Genomic DNA, 22059 nt, shown 5'->3' on the forward strand with positions numbered 1-22059 from the left:
GAAAGCAGGATAGATAGTCCCACAAACAAGCCAAAGAATAGGTGGATCTCAGAAGAGATATTAAAGATAATTCAAGAAAGAAGAGCTTTAAAGATTAGGAGAGAGATCTTTCTGGAAATGGAAGAACAGTATAGAGCAAAATGCAAAAGCAAAGAAGACAGTTAGAAGAGACAAATCAAAATGGTTAGAGGAATAGTGCTAGGATATCAATAAATACTTGAGTGAATACAGAACAAGAGAAGTATATAAGATGATCAGAAACATCATCAAGAAATAGAGTCCAAAGCAGAGAGCCTTAAACAATGAAAATGGTCAAATCTTGATGAACCCAGAAGATATAGGAGAGAGATGGACAAGATACTGCTCAGAGTTATATAAGACACAGGGAAAGAAGTTAATTGATGATTTGAGGGAATTATCACCACCAACACAGATGAAGAAAGAAATATACCGAGGGATTAGATTGCAAAGGCAGTTAAACATCTGAAAAACTATAAAACCTTGGGAATGATGAGATCACTGGAGAGATGTTGAAACATGGTGACTATGTAATAATAGATGTAACATGGCAATAGGAGGAAGGCATGACACCAGTGGCGGCCAGTGAAAATTTTAAGTTGGGTTGCTGCATATACAAAAAACAAAAAAAAAAAAAAATCGAATCAGTAACGAATTTATTAATAAATAAATTTACATAATAAAAATTGCTTTATTAAAAATATTCCATCCTCACCATGAACAAACACCAATAATAAAAGTTTTGTATCAATAGCAATAACAAGTGCAAATGAATATGAGCATTAGATCACAGTGCATTTGTTTCGTGTAACGATAATTGAAAAAATATAATTCTTTTCATATTTTCAACAGTAACACTCATCATAATTCAGCCTTGTATCTGTAATAAATAAATAATTATATGCTATTTTAATAAAATAAAATAATATTGACAAAAAATAGTTCACCATGCACACGCACCAATAATAAACGTTTCATATCTCACAGAAATAACGTGCGTAAGGATACTAAAAATGCACTGCCGTTTGGACAATGTCTGAATGACATAACATGCAATGACAAGTGCAAAAGAATATCGGTGTTAGATCGCAGTGCATCTGTTTCTTAATCTAAAGCAGTGGTCTCAAACTCAAATTGCATGCGGGCGCCGAATGCACGATGTGAAAGCTGCTGACGGGCCAGATTTTTTTTAACAAAATGAGAGCGAATATATATATATGTTGAACCGTACTTACCCCTAATGAATCGATACCACCCCTTTATAACCTTTATAATTATGAAACCCTTTTATAACTTGAGAATAAATAATGCAATATATTCTTTTTCTTTTATTTATTAAATTTTTCTTTGACACATACAGAAAAAATACATATTTTGTATGTAAATAATTATAAACTTCTTTATTTCTTACTGCAACTTGACACTTGATGGCGTTTCGATTCTGATAAAGTTTGTAGCCTTGGAGAAAAATTACTATCTTCATCATGGATTGTAGATGCTCATCGGTCAATTGGGTTCTTTTCTTAGACTTATTAATTTTCAACTGCGAAAAAACTGTTCGCATATAAATGTACTCCCAAATAAAGTGATTATTCTTATTGCAAAAATTCGTAACTGAGGGTATTTATCTTTTGACAAGTACGAATAAAAGTTAATCAAATCTGTATCTTCAAATCTTTGAATAAGATTTATATCACACTGTAAATTCATTAGCTCCATTTGTAGATTTTCTGGTGCGATATTCACGTTCGTTTTTAATGGTAATGAAAGTAGTGTAAAATCGAACATCAAATCATTAAAATCTTTAAATCTTTCTTCAAATTCTTGTCGTAATAATGCTATTTTTCTTGCATGTTCTTGAGATTTTTCATTTGAAATAATAGGGCAGGATTTAAGATGTAGGAAATGTACGAAATTTTTTGATTCCAGTTGTGTTTCCCATAATTGCAATTTAACTTTAAAACCTTTAATACAAGCATACATGTCAGTGATAAGTTTATTCTTTCCTTGCAGCTGTTTATTGAGAATATTTAAATGGCCGATTATGTCAACAAGAAATGCTAAATCTGTTATCCATGTATCATTACGTAGCTTGTCGATGGTTTTATTTTTTTGTGTCATGAAAATTTTGATTTCATTTATTAAATCATAAAACCGTTTTAATACAGCTCCTCGACTTAACCACCTTACCTCATTATAATAAATCATTTCTCCGTACTCACTTTCAATTTCTTCAAGCAATGCAACAAATTCTCGATGATTCGGAGCTCATCCACGGATAAAGTTTACTGTTTCCATAACATTATCCATCTGCAAACTTTCTGAAATTTTTTTTCTTTCACTATATTTCTTAATTTTACCGCTACTCCATTTTTTTTACCAACCATAGCAGCTGCACCATCACTTGCAAATCTAACCATCTAACCATTTTATCCCATCTTAATTTATATTTATCTATTACAGTTTTTATTTCAGAAAAAATATCCTGTGCACCAGTTTTTCGTTTCATAGGAATTATTTCCAATAATTCCTCAATTACTTCAAATTCATCAGTAACATCTCATAAGAAAATGGCAAGTTGTGCTATATCTGTGATGTCAGTACTCTCATCAACTGCTATTGAGAATGCTGCAAAATTTATACTTTTTTCTTTTAACTGACATCGTAAATCACTAGCGATTTTGTTAATACTTTCTGCTACTGTGTTGGCTGACAAACTAATACTTTTTAAATAATTGTTATTTGTGAGGACGAAGTTCAGCAGACTTAATCAAACAATCTTAAAGGAATTTGCCATCAGTAAATGGTTTTGATCATTTTGCAATGATGTGCGTGAGAGCAAAACTTGCGTGACCTGTTGCTTCACTGGATTTATTTGCTTCAGTAAAAAAATTTTGTTGTTGTTGTAAGCAGCCAGATTTCAGAAACTAACTTTTCTTCCCTCAATTTGCCTTCCAACATTTCAAAATTTTCTTCATGATTCGTTTCGTAATGGCATCGTAAATTGTATTCTTTTGGAACTGATATTCCCTTATTACAAATGAAACATACTATTAGATCCTACTTCTTCTTAATCTATACCTTGGATCCGACATGATTACTATTACGATGTTCTTAACTAATTGATAAGTTGTAAGTTGATTTCTAATTCAAATATAAAGAAAATTTATATTTAAAGACTGCACCACTTTATATGTTGTTATTATATATACTGGCCGAGAATATTTAACTTACTTAATTTACCTGCTTTGATTCGAATATTTTATGAATGGTGCAGTAAAAGAGATTTAGGCTAAATACAACTTTTGATTAACAAAAACAAATATTTAATTTTAGAATCATAAATTTTACACTTAGATTCAAATCAGTAATTAAGATATCACAAACATTTTAACTCCTCAGATAAATTCAATCATACAACTCATACAATGGTAAATCTGTTATTTCTATAATACAGTCTTCTCGCAGTTCCTTAACTTCCAAATACAACAAAAATTGCAGTAACATCTCTTCACAAACAAACACTTTTAAATTTACACTTCAGCTAATTTCCGCAATAGTTACTGTTAGTATAGGGAAATTCTAGAATGAAACTCACACACTTCTCTGTATAGAATTATTAAAGGTTGGAATAATCTTACCGATAATCTTTTTTCTTCATCTACTTATATGTAAACACTTAAACAGTATACGACACTCATTAAATAAATCTTCTAAGCAATAACTGAATTAATCATCGGTCACTATATACATAAACAAACGTTCTTGCATGAAGTACCACCGATCACTCATGAATTAAGGCAACACACAATTCTTAACTTGAGGTTTTATATGCACAGTTGTTCCTTCTTCCTGCATTCAATTAATTCTTTAGGCACTATAATTCTAAACACAGCTAACAATAAACTTCAACTTTACAGCCTCTACAATTTCTGATAACTTCGTGCTTTGCTTCAAGGTTCCGTATGTCCTTGAAAGGTCGGCGCTGAAATTAAATCTCAACTCAAGTATCACTAGTCTATTTAAGAGTCTCTCAGCTGGTTTCCGTAGCTATAATTGTTATTCTACAACTTATTAGCTAACTGCTTCTCGACTAGTAGACTTAAATTAGCTGCTTGAATAACTCACCGACTCGCTATTATTACACTCTGATTTCCGAATGCCCAATGCTCCGATTCCAACCAAATGCCAATCTCTCTCTAATCTATCTCTCTGTTTCCTCTCTATCTAATTTTCAGCGTTCTTCCTTTTTATATCCATTCTTTCCGCCTAAATTATTCTTGTGATTTCTTTCTAAAAAACTCTTTTAAATAAACTTTCTCCTCACGTTGTGTTCCAAACTCGCGCTCGCTTACTTACATACATCTCCATGACAATAAAACAAAACATAATAAAATTGAGCTATTGCATAACGTTAAACTTCTACAAATAGGAATAAATAGAGAATATTAACATTTCAATTAATGTGCAGTTAAATTATCAAATACAAATTCTTATAATATTAACTTAGTAATACTTAAAATAGCTTAATAATATTTAATACAGTCTTTTCATTATTAACACATATATCTTTGATTAAATAATTAGATATTAGACAAAATTAAAGTAGTTATATGAATATTAAATTGTAAAATAAGTTGTTTACATTAAATAATATTTACAAGTCTAGCCTCTGTGATGGAAGATCATGTTGGATTCTGAAGCAAATAATAATTACTCTAATCTCTACATAATCAGAATCCAACAATACAATTTTATTGTGCACAACACCACAAAAGTACATAATTTCCCATTTATCTTGAAAAACACGTCCTTCTTCGTCCACTTTTCTTTTACTCTTTTTTAAAGACATTTCTTGCAGTTTAATCTCTTGATTAAAATCACTATTATAATTTTATTTACAACTTTAATTCAACAAGATGAATTTTCTATGAAAGCAACACTCAAAAGTTATGCACAATTCTAAATGATAGGTATTGATATAATGTAGATCTAACAACAAGCACAAATAAACAAGTTTTATAAGGCAGTACGTTAGTTTGTCTCCATCTATATTCCAATATGAACTGCGCAGCTGTGCATCAGAAACACCAGAATACTGGAGCGCCACCAACTGTCGGCTGGCAAACTAAATTTACTGATTGTAAATTGTAGATATGGACTGAGCTTATATGCACATAAGCTCAGTTCATATCTCTATGTCTCTAAAACTATAAGCACTATATTTACAACAAATACATAATCAAAATGTATTCGCTGGCCATGTAAAATTGCTTTGGGGGCCGCCAGTTTAAGACAACTGATCTAAAGCATTAATCGAACAATTCCAATTATTAACTATTCAGTCAATGTCAAAACATAAGCTATAGACTTTAACATGTTGTATTGCATTTTTATAATGTTGTAAGCATTGTTATTATTTATAAACACAAACAAAATTTAAAATTTTAATTTTTTCCTTGGGGTGCTGCAGTGTTGCAATGCTTATGTACAGGCTGCCACTGCATAACACTAAAAGGAAGCAAGATTGACTGCAAAAATTACAACACTAATTAGTCACATGGGTAAAGTACTTATGATGATATTAACAGAAACAATAAAGAAACTGATGGAAGAAAATCTGGAAGACAAGCAAGTAGAATTTAGAAGAGAGAGTGAAGTATTATGCACCAAATACTAATGTTAAGATTAATTGTGGAGAGAAAGCTCTACATAAAAATAACTTTCAGAAAGCATCCGAGATTATAGGTCAGAAACTGGCATGGACTGTACTCGAATCTTATGGAGTGGATAAGAAAGTGATATGTCTCTTGCAGAACATTAGTGCAGAGGTTGCTGTGAGAAACTGTGGAGAAATAGGAAGATTGTCCCGAACAACAAGATACATGAGACAATGAGACCCAATATCTCCATGCATCTTTATCCTGCTTTTAGAAGGAACAATGGATGTCATAAAGTATATAAGGGGAATATCAAATCAAGGTAATAAGATAAACAACTTGCGATTTGCAAACGATAGTCATTATTTAATATGATGAACAGGAACTAGAAAGAACAGTGCTGAAATGTAGAAGGAAAGAGATATGGGCTGATAATGAACATTGAAAAAACAAAAATGATATTTGGAGAGAAGAGGATGAAAAAGCAATTAAAGGTCAATGGACAAGAGCTGGAATAAGTTAGAAACTTCACATTTGGGAACAACATGATTCATGATTTAGACTGTAAGAGAGAAATAAGATCCTAAAGTAAACCTACAGGCAATGGACAAGATATGGAAGGTACAAAGCTTTGATCAGACCACATGTGGATTTCTGTGCTCAGATATGGTCATCGGGATTTGAAGGGGATGAAAGTAACCTTGGATAAGGTGGATAACAAAAATGATTTCAGGACTGCTCAGTCCTGATTATGAGGATAGACAAAGGGCATGCAGACTGCAGCATTTGGTGGATAGAAGACAAACGGGTAATATGATCGATTATTATCATGTTAACATTGAATTGAATTATTATCATGTTAACATTGAAGAGAATGAGGGGAAGGAGCAAAAGGACAAGGGAGCCATCTGTGGAAGTTGCAAAAGGGAGTGGAGAGTAAGATGGTAAAAAGTATGTTTTTTTTGTATGAGAAAGTGGTAGGAGCATGGAATGCATTGCCTGAGATTGGAAGTGCAAACAGTGTATGAATTTAAGTAGTGGCATGATAGACTTTGTATTGACTGGTAGTGACCTCCCATAATGAATCTTGTGACTCTATGGAAGTCAAGAAAATAATAATAATTACTATAATGCTATGCATTATGGGAAGGGCCACTACCCTAATTGGGTTCAAACTTTATTGAGGTCTCTTCAGTTGGAGACAGACCCCAGAAATTATGAAATATACTTTTATGGAACTTGCCTTGTGAAAGACTTTGGAATATGTAGCAGAGATACTCAAAATATTTGCAAATCTTGGCTAATACCTTATCAATATTATTATTATTATTATTTGATGCACATTTGATGAGAGGGCACTGTGTAGGCATATGAATGGGCGTACGGTGATACGTTGCTCCCGTTTTTTATAGTTTTAAAGTGGTTCTAACTCCTGTTTTTAATTTGAAAGTGTTCCCAAGTAACTCTACTTGTCACACCGAAGACAGTGATATAAAGTTCACCGAAATCGGCTAAGAAGAAACCAAATTTTGAGTGCTGAAAATTGAACAGAGAGAACTGTGGTCAACAATGAGCGAAGAACAAAGGACGTTGTCATCTTTACAATCCCACCTACAGTTGTTCAAGGAAAGAAAGGTGAGTCATGAAATGCATCAAATGGCTGAAGGATTTATCATCCGACATAAATCATATAACCTGTAGGAAATGCTGTAGGAATCTACACTTTACATGTGCTAGCCTTTCAGAAACAACCTGGCAACATAAATCCAATGCAGCAGGTGAGAAATGGAAGTTCCTACTCTGCAGGGAGAACAAAGAAATGCAATCTAAGACAGCCACCTACGATGCAGCTGATTATACTGAAGGTAAAATCAGATGACGAACTGAACAGAGACAAAAAAATTACAGGTGAGTCCTATAATTTGAACTCCTTAAATATACTAATAGAAAACGGTCTAAAGACTATAAAAGCCAGCTGAGTAGATCTTGTGCGAGAACTCTTTGATAAACAGAACGAACAAATAACAAAAAAACTAGCGAATATGAGGATTTGGTCAAACAATAATTTAGCAATGGAAGAGGTCTTGCAAACAGTAAAATACATCAAAATTAGTGTTAACGTGCTAACTGATAGGCAACATAATTTGATGAAAGTGACATCCGAACTCCATCAAGAACTTAATTCCCTAAAACTACAATACAAACGTTTAAATCAGAAACGTTTAAATATAAAGAAGATCTAGTCATAAACGGTCTTCCTGAAACTGCACCACGATGACAGAAAACCTCAGAGATATAGTTTTAAAATTAGGTCATGCACTTGACATCCCTCTACAGCATAACGACATTCAGACCATAAATCGAATTCCCAGGAAGAGCAAAAAACAAGGCTTGCCAGAACCTGCACCAGTCATAGTTCGTCTTACAAGCAAGTCCACAAGAGACAATCTCATAAAAGCCAGCAGACAGGAAAAACCAGTTCCAAGGACTTGAATGCATTTCAAGACAATACACCAATCTTCCTATTCGAATATTCAACCAGAATCTGTTGTACCAAGCAAGAAAAGCGAAAACAGAAAAAAATTACCAAATTTTGTGGATCAGAGATGCGAAGATATTCTTGAGGAAGTCACAAACGTTAAAGCTGATACAAATCAAAAGATCAGAAAAGAAGACTACAACAAAAATGAATGTGAACCATCAAGACAAAAAAACTATAGATGTAATAACACCAGAACATATTGGCAATTTCACTTTGATCAGATCATTCATTTGACCTCTCAAACATCAGCCTACTTCCAGCACAGCAAATAAAAAAATATCTAACAGGTGTCATCCTCAGATAAGCTTACTAAAAAGCTTCAAGGATGCCAGCCGAGACATTACATTTCAACCGAGATCAACAGAAAGAAAAAAAAAATCTATTACATTGTGAAGTGCTGTAGTTACAGTGCTTAAATACATTAAAAGCAAAAATTGTAAAATATATATAACTTATTGTTAAACTATAAATACTGTTGTTATTCAACTGCAAAATATAAATTACCATCTATAGTAACTATTATTAATACATTATACAAAAAAAAAGGAAAATTTGTATGAAATTTGTTGTTTTAAAAAAAAAAACTAAAACATGTTTTGTAAATGCATAATATACAATCACAATTTTAATAATAATAATTATTAAAATTTTCACTCAACAGATGCTATACTGCACAAGCAAAAGAAAAAACAATTAGCTTTTTTCTCCTAACATCCATTTTCAAATTTTCAGTTCCAGAAAACATGTGTAACAGTTGTTTGTAATACAGCCATCGGATACAGAAAGTGCTCAACTCATGACAGGTAACAACGTTCAATTGGATTGGTTGACACAATAACCAATCACAGCCGCTAGGTGCTGGGTGAGCTGAAAATGTTAGCTCACCCAGGGGAATATTTGCTCCTGATATATATATATATATATATAAAACTAACACATAAGCCTTAATATAAGTTCATTCTCACGACTTTTGTACCAGAAAATGAAGTCTCTGAAGTGAGCAACTTCTCAGCTGTAAGTCCCAGAATCCTTTGGTAGACCTGAATTTTTCAATAATTTAAATTGCTGTGCATGTGTGAATCATAGTGGTTCATGTGATTCACCCAGTTTTAGAATGAAAGAGTTACATTGCTTCTATGGAACTATACATTCTGAATCACATAAATGTTTAATATTTGGCTATTCTGGGTGGGTAATAAATATATAAGCTTATTAAACATATGAACAATAGGCCTTCCAGCAGATAAGATTTGAATAGGAAATGTCATTACTGTTCTTGATGTTATAGCACTGCAGGCTAGGTAAACAACAAGAAAGAGATATTTTTTGTTCCTTTTAGTAGACTCAGTGATATTTCTACGAGGGTGGTCTGAAAAGTTCTCGGCCTAACAATGAAAAAAAAGAATTTATAATTTCAAAATTATTTTTATTTTTCAACATAATCTCCCTTAAGACTAATACATTTATTCCAGTGATGCTCCAGTACCATTATCTTGGCCCTGTAGTGGTTCTCAGTAAGATCTGCAAAATTCCCCTCTACAGCTGTAATCACCTCTTGATTCGAAGAAAAATGCTGACCAGTGAGGATGAGGTTTAGTTTCGGGAAGAGATAGAAGTCAGAGGGAGCCAAATCTGGGGAATAGGGTGGATGTTCCAACAATTCATAGTGCAGATCCTTTAATTTTCCCATTGCCAAAACACCTTTGTGGATAGGTGCATTGTCCTGATGAAAGATGATTTTTTCTTCTTTTTCTGCAAACCGGATCTTTTCAAACGAATTTTTTCATCTAGTCTGGTTAAATGATCAGAATAATATTCCCCGGTTATTGTTTTACCCTTTTCAAAATAATAAACAAAATGCCTTTAGCATTCCAAAACCAATGCCATGACGTTTCCTGATGATGGAACCGACTTTGTCTTCTTTGGCACTGAACAACCAGTTTCTGTCTGATTGTTTTGACTGCTGTTTGGATTCTGGTGTGTAATGGTGAATCCATGTCTCATCTATAGTAATAAATCAACGCAAAAAAATCAGTTTTATTTTTGTTAAAATGCTCCAAGCACTGTTCAGAGATTTTCAAGCGAGTGCATTTTTAATCTGCTGAAAGCAAGCACTGTTGCGCAAAGCTTTTCATTTGCAATTCATGCAAAATATATCCTAAACGTTCTTTTGAAATGCCTAAGCATATTCTCAGCAATTTCACATACTTTGACTCACCGGTCATCCAATACCATATCGTGCACTTAATCAATGATTTCTGGTGGTCCACTTTAGATGTCCTTCATGTGGATCATCTTCAAGACTGGTACGGCCATGTTTAAACTCGGCAGCCCATTTCTTAATTATTGAAAATGAAGGAGAAGAGTGTCCATAAACTTTTATGAACTTTGAATGAATTTCTTTTGGTGTTAAATCTTCTTTTGCAGTAATCGTGCAGTTATAAAAAGAATTTATAACTGCACGATACTCAGTTTTGTCCATTTCAAGGGATACAGACAAACACTTTTGCATCAGACAAAAGTGGGTGAACAGAGGCGGTGTCGGTGAATAAGCTACTTCAAACTTGTGCTCCCCAATTTACCATTATTCTGAGGTTTTTCTATCGAAATTAACCATCAAATGGAAACCAAACAGAGGGTGCCAAGCAGCGGAATACTTCAGTACAACCTGTAAATACTTATAGTGTATTAAATCAGCTATCCTTCCAATTTTAAATCAGCCACGAGTAAGTGCTCACGATGCCTACCGTACGTAGCAAAGATGGCGGCAGCATCAAAAGCCAACGGTGAATGAGCACCATGTGTCTCTCCAGCACAGTGCCTTCAACCGCCACCGACATACATATTACATGCCGCAGCTGCAAAACTGGTGTCACAGACAATAAAAAGGGCATATTCTGTGAGTTCTGTTGTCACTGGCTGCACGCTTCCTGCACAAAAATAGATGAAGCAGTGCAAAAGCTAATTATCGAACTTAACCAGCCATTCTTCTGTTCGCTGTGCCTCCCTTCGGTTGAACAACTTCTGAACACAGGTAAACATGTGAAAATCCTCTAACAGCACATCAATGCTTTAAATGAATCTTTTACCTCCAAAATACATGCAGTCGAAGCTAAGCTAGAACAAATAGAAAACCAGCACAAAGCAAGCTCCACTATGCACGTGAAAGAACTTCGCGATCTAATCGCATCAACAGTAAACAACTTGATGGCGGCTAAACACAAAAAATTCAATGCCATCATTTTGAATTTCCCAACAGAAAACGGAAAATCATTACAAGAGGACATCGACAAACTAGCTGAAGAATGCAACATCGATCCTAAGAATATCGTCAGATGGCATCATTTCGGGCCTACAAATAAAAGGAAGGATGGTACGAACTTTCCACGCCTAGTAAAAGTGACTTGCGACACGCCGATGAGCACATCAAAAATAATAATAGCGATCAACAAGTGCAAAGACACCTGTCCCCAATCGCGCATACGTGCACAACCAGACCTATTATTTCTACAAAGGAGATTTTCACGATGGAACAAAGATGTCAGCTTTGAAGACAACTCGAAGAAAAACATCAAAATGGTGACAATAGTTGGACCATCGACTACAGTCAAGATAAACTGGTGAAAAAACCAAGCGATGCCACTAGCAGCCACCATAGAGACCAGCATGCTGGCACCGCATAGAAAATGTGCAAGACCTATGCAGTCCAACATACGACTCACAAAACCTTACACATCCACTTCACCAACATCCGTGGTCTAAACTCCAACCTGAATAGTGTCCACTGCCATCTACAGTCTACCAAACCCCACCTACTCTTCCTGGCAGAAACACAAATCTCACCGCCCACCAGCACCACTTGTCTCAACCTTTCAAATTACATACTCTATAACAACTTTTGTCCCAAGGGTGGTGTCTGCACATACATCCGCTCTAACATACCTTGCGAGAGAGCACCCAAATTCGACCTCCTTTGGTTGAAAATATCCCTTCCCCACTCAGTCCAGTTCATCTGCTCTCTCTATCGTTCCCCCAACACAACCAACCATCCCGAGCTCTTTAATTTTCTCTCCCTAAAAATCGACTTTCTCCACTCCCACTTTCCCAACAATGAAATCATCCTCCTAGGAGATTTTCACGTCCACAACAGTAGCTGGCTTTCCTCCTCCAGTTGTACAGATGTACAGGTAGAGATGCCGAAGTATTTGCCATCACCAACGACCTTGCACAACTTGTCCATATGCCAACCAGAATACCAGATAAACCAAACCATTCCCCAAACACCCTAGATCTTTTCCTCACCAATGACCCCTCCAAATACTCAGTGAAAGTAGTGAGCCCCCTGGGCAATTCTGACCACAACCTAGTGCTCATCTCCTCCCTCCATGCAACAACATTTATACAGACACTCCCATACAAGAGTAGTTTGGCACTATAATATTGCCAAGTGGGACAGCCTCCGCAACTTCTGTGCTAGATTCCCATGGTTGGACTATTGCTTCCGGCCTTCCAACCCAAACATATGCACTGAGCTTATTACCAAAGTAATCCTCACTGGCATGAATACATACATTCCACACAGCACTCTGAACTGCCATTCTCTAACGAAACTCTGGTTCTCCAAAAGATGTGCCAAAGCTGTAGAGATGAAACACCAGACATACCACAACTGGCTGAAATCAAGAACTCCCATCTTCCTTCAAAGCTTACACCGAAGCCCATAATAGATACAAAAAAAACAATCAACGCTTCCAAAACAGAGTTCAAAAGAGCAAAAAGCAGGAACTAGCAGCCTGTTCAAATGGCAGCTGAGCCTTTTGCCAAAGCAATTGGCAGTAACTTCTGTCCAACACTATTCCCACCCCTATCACACCCCGATGGCTCTACATCATCACCTACAGAAAAAGCCAATCTTCTTGCCTCACACTTTGCTCCAAATGCATGCATAACTGACGATGGTAAATGTCCCCCAACCATTCCAGACACCCAACATACAATGCCCCCTATATCCTTTTGCCAGGATGTGATCAGAAAAATACTGTCCAAATTAGACACAAAAAAATCTCCTGGCCCTGATGGCATTCCCCCAATTGTTCTGAAAGTTTGTGCTCCAGAACTGACCCCTATCCTATGTCACCTATGTATACTCTCCTACTCCACTGGAATCTATCCCACAAACTGGAAATTGGCCTATATTCAGCCCATTCCCAAGAAGGGTGACAAGTCACTGCCATCCAATTACCGCTCTATCTCGCTTACCTCAGTCCTGAAAAAAACCATCAATTCCCAACTCCTTCACTATCTTGAAGACACTCACCAAATAAATGACCACCAGTATGGATTCTGCCACTGCCGATCAACAGGAGATCTACTCACATACGTCACTCATCTCTGGACAAATGCAATGGAGAGGTTTGGCGAATCTCAAGTGGTTGCATTAGATATCTCCAAAGCCTTTGACCAGGTCTGGCACAAAGGCCTACTAGGCAAACTACCATCATTTGGCCTGACCCAGTACTTCTGTAGGTGGATTGTCAGTTTTCTGGCTGGATGCGCCCTGTGTGTGATGGTGAATGGCTCCCTATCCTCTCACCACCTGCTGGGGTTCCACAAGGTTCTGTCCTCTTTCTGCTATATATCAATGACCTACTGCAATTGACCTCCAACCCAATACACAGTTTTGCAGATGACAGCACACTACACCCCTCGCTTGCATTTGATTAGCCTTACCCTACACAACTCACCTCAACCTACAGAGCATCAACCACCACCACCACCCTGAACTCCGATCTCAAAGCCATCCTACAATGGGGTTCGGATAACCTCATAAATTTCAACACCAACAAAACCCAGTTCTGTACAGTTTCCTATAAAAAAGAACCATTTTTTCCCAGTATCCTTTTTGATGGTACCCAAATTTCCAGACAGTTTGAGATCTCGCTCCTTGGAATCACCCTCACATCAAACCTTTCCTGACACAAACATATCTCAAACATTGCATCCTCAGCCTCAAAAAAAACTAGGATTTCTCTTTTGCTCAAGACTTTACTTCACCCCCCAAACAGCTATTAACATTATAGAAGTCACAAATCTGCCCAACTATTGAATACTGCTCCCACATATGGGGTGGGATCCCCAAAAGCTCTCTCAAAATGCTCAATTCAATACAGAGGAGAGCAATTAGACTTATAAACGATCCATCCCTTAGCAAACCCCCCCCCCACTTTCACACAGACATGTGGTCTCTGCAGTATGTATATTCTACAAATATTTCCATGGGAAATGCTCATCTGAAATAACATCAATAATTTCTCTGATCAGTACTAAACTCATTGGAGCACGTGCAGCTGCTGCACAACATGCCTTCACAGTACACCAAGAAACAAACAGAACAAATTTCTTTTCCTCTTTCTTCATCCCTGCAACTGCTGCACTGTGGAACAGTCTCCCACCTGCTATGTTTCCCAAGGAATACAATTTAAAGTCATTCAAATCAAATGTAAACAAATTCCTCTTTTCCCAACCCACTACTCATACACAGTACTAATGTAGTATAGGTTGACCAACCATCCTCTTGTGTATGGGCCCAACATAAAAAAAAAATAAAAAAAAAAAAAAAAGACAACTGTATAAAACAAACTACTTGATAGAATGACTTGTAATTTCACATGGATGCTTATGACAGATGTACCAACTTAGAAAAAAAAAAATCTTGCCGATAATGTTGCCATCTATGGTCAAGGCTGAGAACTTTTCAGGCTATCCTTGTATAATCATAAGAATAAAGGAATATATTTATCAGAACATTCTAAATGTAGAATATAAGGAAAATTCTTTAGAAAATTCTAAATACATGTTATAGTAAAGAGCATTTTTCTTTAATGGCATTTGCTTTGCTTTAATGGTAAGAGCTGATTGTATGGCTAGCATAATTTTCATGAGCACATCAGGTATAATATCCAAACAATAGTACACAAAGACAGTTCTCCAGTACTCCTATAATGTGCATGCTTATACTAAATTATTTCATCAGATGTACATACATTTTTTTGCATGGGGAAAGTCATCAGATTGCCTGACAATTTCCAGTTATTTTTACAATAGGTTAAAGTTGTATCTTGCCAAAATGTTTTATTTATAATTAAAGAGATTATTCATTTTCCTATGCTCAGCATAAACTGAAAATGTATGGTTTATTTTAATCATATTTATTTTTTTATTTTTTTCATATATCCAGTCTTCTTATTACTGTAAAACCTACCCTACCTCCTTATTTTTTTTAGTTCCTTATCGAGAAACTCCTAAGTATAATCCAAGGCGGCGTGCTAGCATTGCTCCAGCATCTGCTCTTAGTCGAACGCACAGTGATCCTCGAATGGAATTAGTTTTAGGAGCAAAGCCACCTTCTCCCTGTCCATCTAATTGTTCTTTGCCTCCATTTTCATCTGTTTCTTGCATTTCTGAGACATCTACTGGATCATCTAGCTGCACTCATCCTAGTGGTGGTGATGATAGTGAAGATGCTACCTCCACAAGTGTACAAACAGGTAATTTCATATTCATATTTCTTATATAGTCATGATGCATTTAATATCTTTGATAATGTGTTACTATTAATTATTGATTATTTACATGTAAACACAAGGTTAAGGTAATAATTTATCTTATATGTCCAGTAATGATAGGCAGTCATTTTGATTCAAGTTCAGGCAGTGAAGCAAGGCTTCAGCACTCTTCTACTCACTATTCACCATAATGGCAATTTACTGCTACCTTTATAAAGTAAACGTAAATCAGGAATGTTTGATTCTTTAGAGAAACTTGTGACATTAAGATTGTAACATATAGACACGTTTACACAAGAATATTATATTTTAATTTGCCAAATATTTCAGTCTGAAAATAACAGACTATCTTCAGTGGCTACATAGGAACAGTTTTTTACAAGGTGGAATACTTGAATATTTGAATGATCAATTGTTGGTATTCCACCTTGTTAAAAACTGTTCCTATGTAGCCACGGAAGATAGTCTGTATTTTCAGACTGAAATATTTGGCAAATTAAAATATAATATTCTTGTGTAAACATGTCTATATGTTATAGTAAATCAGAAATATTACACATTCTTGAGCACTTACAAAGCAAACAAACAAATATTATTTGCATATCAGTAAAAGTAAATGTATCTGTACACTATCTAATCAAAAGTATCCAGACACCTACTCGAAATTGTAATCAGACTTTCCCTCTGGCACACTTTCCAGTAGTGGACATTAATATGTGGTGGGTCCACCTTTTGCTTCTACGACAGCTCTAACTCTGCTGGGGAGACTTTCTACAGGTGTTGGAACGTCTATGGAGGAATGGTGGCTCATCCTTCCTGAAGAGCTGTAGCCAGAGCAGTTTGTGATGTGGGTCATTGGGATTTGGAGCGAAGTCAGCATTCTAATTCATCCCAAAGGTGTTTTATGGGATTCAGGTCAGGGCTCTGGGCCGGCCAGTCCATCTCTGGAACGTTATTGTCCCCAAACCATTCCCTCACAGACCTTGCTTTATGGCAGCTAGCACTGTCATGCTGATACAGACAATAGTCATCACTGAATTGATCTTCTACCATAGACAGTACACAACAGGCCAAAATGTCCTTGTATCCTTCCACATTTAGATTTCCGTGTAGTGTTATGAGAGAACCAAGTCCATTCCATGAACAACACCCCCAGACTGTAAAGCCACCTCCTCCAAATTTCACTGTTGCCACTACACATGCTTGCAGGAATTGTTCTCCAGGCATTTGCCACATCCAGACCCTCCCATCGGACTGTCACATGATAAAGCATGATTCATCACTCTAAATCACGTTTCCAGTTGTCCAGTGGCATTGCTGTTTACACCACTACAGATGGTGCGTAGCATTTACAGGAGAAACGTTTGGTTTATGGGCAGCTGCTCGACCATGGAACCCCCATTCCTCTCAACTCTTGACACACAGGCATGGTGCTGGCTGGATAGTTAGTAGCACTGCAGAACTCCCAGGTGATTGTTTCACTCGATGTCTGGCGATTTCCAGGAACTACCTTTTTCAATGCTCGACGGTCCCTATCTGCCATTAAACGCACCCTACCCAACTGTGGTTTTGTTGTGGTTGTGCCTTCATGTTTCCACTTCACAATCATGTCACCAACTGTTGACTTGGGCAACTTGAGGAGGATTGAAATATCTCTGACAGATTTCTTACTGATGTTACAACCAATAACTAGTCCACATTCGAAGTCACTGAGCTTCCTTGATCTACCCATTCTGCTCGTACTTATTATCACTGAACAACACACAGCTTCGTGCCTCCTTTTATACCAGTAAGTGAGGTGTAGTGACACTAGATGTAAGTTTACGAATTACAGAGGGGGGGGGTGTCTAGCTACATTTGATTAGATAGTGTATTTGTATTGAATTTTTGTTAAGATATTTGAGGACAGAGATAGTGTAGAAAAAAGTAAATGAATTTTTATTGTTTTTGAACTTCTTTCTCATCCATCAGATGATGGGGCTGAGTCCTCTATGAATAAGAAATCTTTGCCATTTGGCTCTATCTCTGGGCATTTCTATCATCTCTCTGAAGTTAAATAATTGAGACCTTTCCTTCAAAGACTGTAACAAAGTTCTTTTTAGTCTGCCTCTTGATTGTCTTTCTCCAATGATTTCATTCAAGGCTTTATTTCGTAAACACTGAGAAGATATTCTCTGGAAATGTCCAAACCATCTTAATTGCTATTTAAGAATTATATCTATGATATCTTCTCTATGGTTTAATTTGTGTTTGACTTACTAATTTGTTTTGTGTTCTGACTAGTGAGTCTTATTTATTTTTTTTAAGTATTTCATTTCGAATGTTCTGATTTTCCATATTGCTTTCTGATCGAGTCTCCGTGTCTCAGCTCCATACATTGCTGTGGATAACAATAATGGTTTTAAAAAGTTTTAGCATAAGGCTTTTTGAAATGCTGTTATTTTCCCATATTTTATTTAATTTGTTCATATTAAACCATCCTTTGTTAAGTCCACATTTTACTGTTTCTGTGTTGTATTCTAGTATATGATTTTCTAAGTTTATTGAAAATTTTTTCTCATTCCTGTTTTCATTGTTTCAGTTTTGCTTAAATTGATTTTCATTCTAAAAGTTTTGCACTCTTTATTTAAAAATTTTATTATCTTTTCCAGTTGTACTCTAGATTCTGAAGAATAATATTGTCTGCATATTTAATACAGTTGATATTATTATTATTATTGCATCCTCCATGGAGTTGGCAGACTCATCGTGGGAGGTTCATTCAACTGACAACATATTTATCGTACCAAATCTTAAAATCCTTAATACTCCTAGCATTAACAACACATTCGGTAATGCATTCTATTCACTCACAATTCTCCATGTAAAAAATCTACTCCTCACACCTTTCTTCATCATGCTCTTACATAACTTCCAGGAATGACCTCTGGTTTTTCCACTCTCACCTTCTACTCTTTTTATAATCTCATCTGGATTAATCTGATAAAATCCTCTCACTAACTTAAATGTTTTGCACTCATCATATCACTTCTTTTCCTACTATTCACCAAACTCTGCAATCCAATTTTTTCAACTTCTTTCCATAGCCAGCAGTCCAAAGTTCTGATATTGTCTTAGTCACGTGTCTCTGGGCCCTCTACAATTTCTTCACATCGCACTGAAAATCAGTACTTCTTATCATAGCAGCACTACAATATGCAGCCTTTGCAACACTAGTAATATGCCCTGTAAACTTCAGTCTAATGTCAACCATCACTCCCAAATCTTTAATCTTATCCACTTCCTGCTGTACACGTTGATTTAGTACATAGCCTTATATTTCTGCACTCCAAAATGCAACACCTTGCACTTACTGATATTAAAACTACAAGCCCAATCCTTTGTCCAAGTCAAAAGTTTATTCCAATCTTACTGAAGGGAATTAACATCAGCAAACAACTGAAGATTCCCAGTTAGTCCACATGATATATCATTTAAAAATGAGTTAAACAGCAGGGGCTCAAGAACAGAACCTTGGTGCACTCAACTGGTTACTCTCCAATCCATTAACTATTAACTATCTATTCCCATCATCTGCAGCTTGTACACCTTGTTATCATGTGGTAATCTATCAAATGCTTTTGCAAAGCCCAAGAATATCACTGTATATGATTCACCCTTATCTAACACACCTGTTACCCTATCATAAAATGCAAGTAAACTGCTAAAACAGGACCTATCCTTTAACATCCATGCTGACCATTATAAAGAATGCATGTCCATCAACCCAATCCTGTATGCTATTCCTAACCAATCTCTCCAACACCTTGATCATAAATGCAGTTATATAGACTGGTCTATAATCGGACACTTCTGTCCTAGAACCATGCTTATGGAGTGGTACGATTTTGCCTTCTTTCCACTCTTTAGGAACCCTACCCACTACAAGATTCATTAAATAACCATGTCAAGGGCATAGCCAACTGTGGTCCAAATTCCTTATGAATATATGGTGATATGTCATCCATTCCCAGAGCCTTATTAACATTGAAAACCCAATCAACACCTGATACACCTCTGATTCTTTCATTTTCAATTCTCCTAATACTTGCCTCCCTTCTATATATTGCACTGCATCATATAGAAGCAGTGCAATTGATAAATTGCACTGCTTCTATCAACCAGCTATATATCAACTGCTATATATCAACCAGTATGATAAATTGCATATATCATACTGGTTGATATATGCAATTTATCAGCATATATCAACCAGTATGATATATGCTGATAAATTGCTCATTCAATAATTCCACTATATCCTTTGCAACTGTTATCCTGCTGCCATGGCTATTCATCAGTGTCAACTTGCCATAATTATTCTTTCCCTTGCTTGCCATATAACAGAAAAATTCACTTGAGTTAACCTTGGCCTGACCAGCCAATCTCCTCTCATACTGCACCTTTTCTTTCTTTACCATGGTCATCAACTTTCTAGCCTGCACTTTTTTTAATTTAATTGTCTTGTACCTCCTCCATATCATTTTCTTTTCCAGCATAACCTGCTTGATTTCACTGTTCATCCATTTGACTCCTACTCTATCTACTCACTTAACCCATGTATGCAGTTATACATTGCTTTTGTTAGATACTGTCTCGAAGGTCTCCATGCATTGTCAACATCTTTTCTGCTCAGCTCGTGTCCCAAATGTACTGATGCCAACTGATTACAGAGCTTCGTAATCTTGCTTTATACTTCCACATATATCCATTTTTGGTGGTTACCTTTTCTTGTTTCATCACTTCCTAAACAAGTACCTCATGATCACTCTCACCAACCGGCGGCAGTGTCAACACTTCATTCACAACTACATCTTGTGAAGTTGTCATCAAATCTAAAACATTAAAGCCTCTAGTCACATGCTGCTTGTGATGTTTTTCTCTCGGAATTTCAACAAACTCACTCTTCTAGTTCTCATACACTATTTCATTCTTCAATTCTATATTCCTGTAATTAAAGTTTCCCATCAGGATCATCTTCTTTTTACATGCCCAACTAATTTTCCTAAACATTTCACAATCAGTATTCTCTGCATTCTCTGTCCTATAACACATCCTATCAGATATACTAGCCCATTTATTTGTAGACCTAGTGCTTTGGCTATGGTTTTGTATATTTCCTTAAGATAGTCAGTAAATTTGGTGAGAGCTGACAACTCTGCATGATTCTTCTTTCTACTTTGAATTTGTCTTTTATGTTTTTATTCTTTTAAATTTGACAGTCGCTTTGGTATTTTGATAATAATTTGATAAAGGTTTGTATTTATGAACCCAATTTCATGATTTTAAGATGCTTATCATTTTATTGCTGTCAGTGGAACCAAATGCTTGTTTGAAGTCAATAAAACTGCAGTATCTTCTTCTATTGTCTCAGTATTCAAGACTGGATTCTCTTTTGTATAATGCATGTGCACATTTTGTAGCTATGACTTAGCAGTTATATGGATCTATAATTTTCACACCTTCATTTATCTATTTTTATGAAAGTTGGTATTATGATGCTTGTCTTCCAGCCATCTGGAATTTCACCAGTATATGATATTTGGTTAAAAATTAAAAAGGTCAAGCAGGAAATTGATAGCTGCTATGCCACCATATTTTTTCTAGTCTTCTTCCCTCTGGAAAAGTATCATTAATCTTCTTCAGCTTCATGCCTACTCAAGGGGTTGCTGCAGTGGATCAACCTCTTGCACTCAGTTCTGTCCAAGGCCATTTTCTCCTATAGTCTGAGGTCTTGGGGTTACCCTCTCAAGCTGTCACCATTGTTGTTTAGATCTCTCCTTATTTCTTGTGCCTGGTGGCTTCATCTCCAGCACTCTCCATCCCACATAATGTTTTCTCACTGCATAACATGACCAAACTTCCTCAGCCTTGTTTCCCTAATCTTCCTAGATACTTGGGTTATCTTCATTGTTCCCCTGATCAGTGAGTTTTTGATTTTGTACAATCTTGCAAGTCTAGTATTCTTATTTCAGCTATGTCCATTCTCTTCTCCCATTTCTTGATCATCTGCCAGGCCTCACTGGTTATATATCAATGCAGGTCTTATTAACTTTATAACTTTTATCTGGTAATATTCATTCCAAATTTTTTTAATCTCTTGAATTGTTTCAGTTCATTATTCTTTTTATCTTGCAAATTATTTTATAACCTTATTAGGGGGTTCCGCCTACGTCCCCCCCCCATGTTCCAGACTGGTAGGCCAGTTCTCCTTGAATTCTGATGACACTCAGGG

At 36.0% G+C, this 22059-nt stretch overlaps 1 protein-coding gene across 1 annotated transcript in view; it reads left to right on the forward strand.

Annotated features, from left to right (window-relative positions):
• Positions 1-22059, forward strand: part of LOC150097861 (uncharacterized) — a 501089-nt gene that overhangs the window by 207182 nt on the left and 271848 nt on the right. Inside the window, exon 9 of the mRNA XM_090406613.1 lies at positions 15504-15767. Coding sequence (XP_090262739.1) covers positions 15504-15767 — 264 coding nt within the window. The remainder of the gene's footprint in view (positions 1-15503; positions 15768-22059) is intronic.

Source organism: Typopeltis vanoorti, chromosome 16 (genome assembly GCF_054136105.1).
Source record: "Typopeltis vanoorti isolate ZY-2024b chromosome 16, IOZ_Tvanoo_1.0, whole genome shotgun sequence".
In the NCBI taxonomy this organism is placed as follows: domain Eukaryota; kingdom Metazoa; phylum Arthropoda; class Arachnida; order Uropygi; family Thelyphonidae; genus Typopeltis; species Typopeltis vanoorti.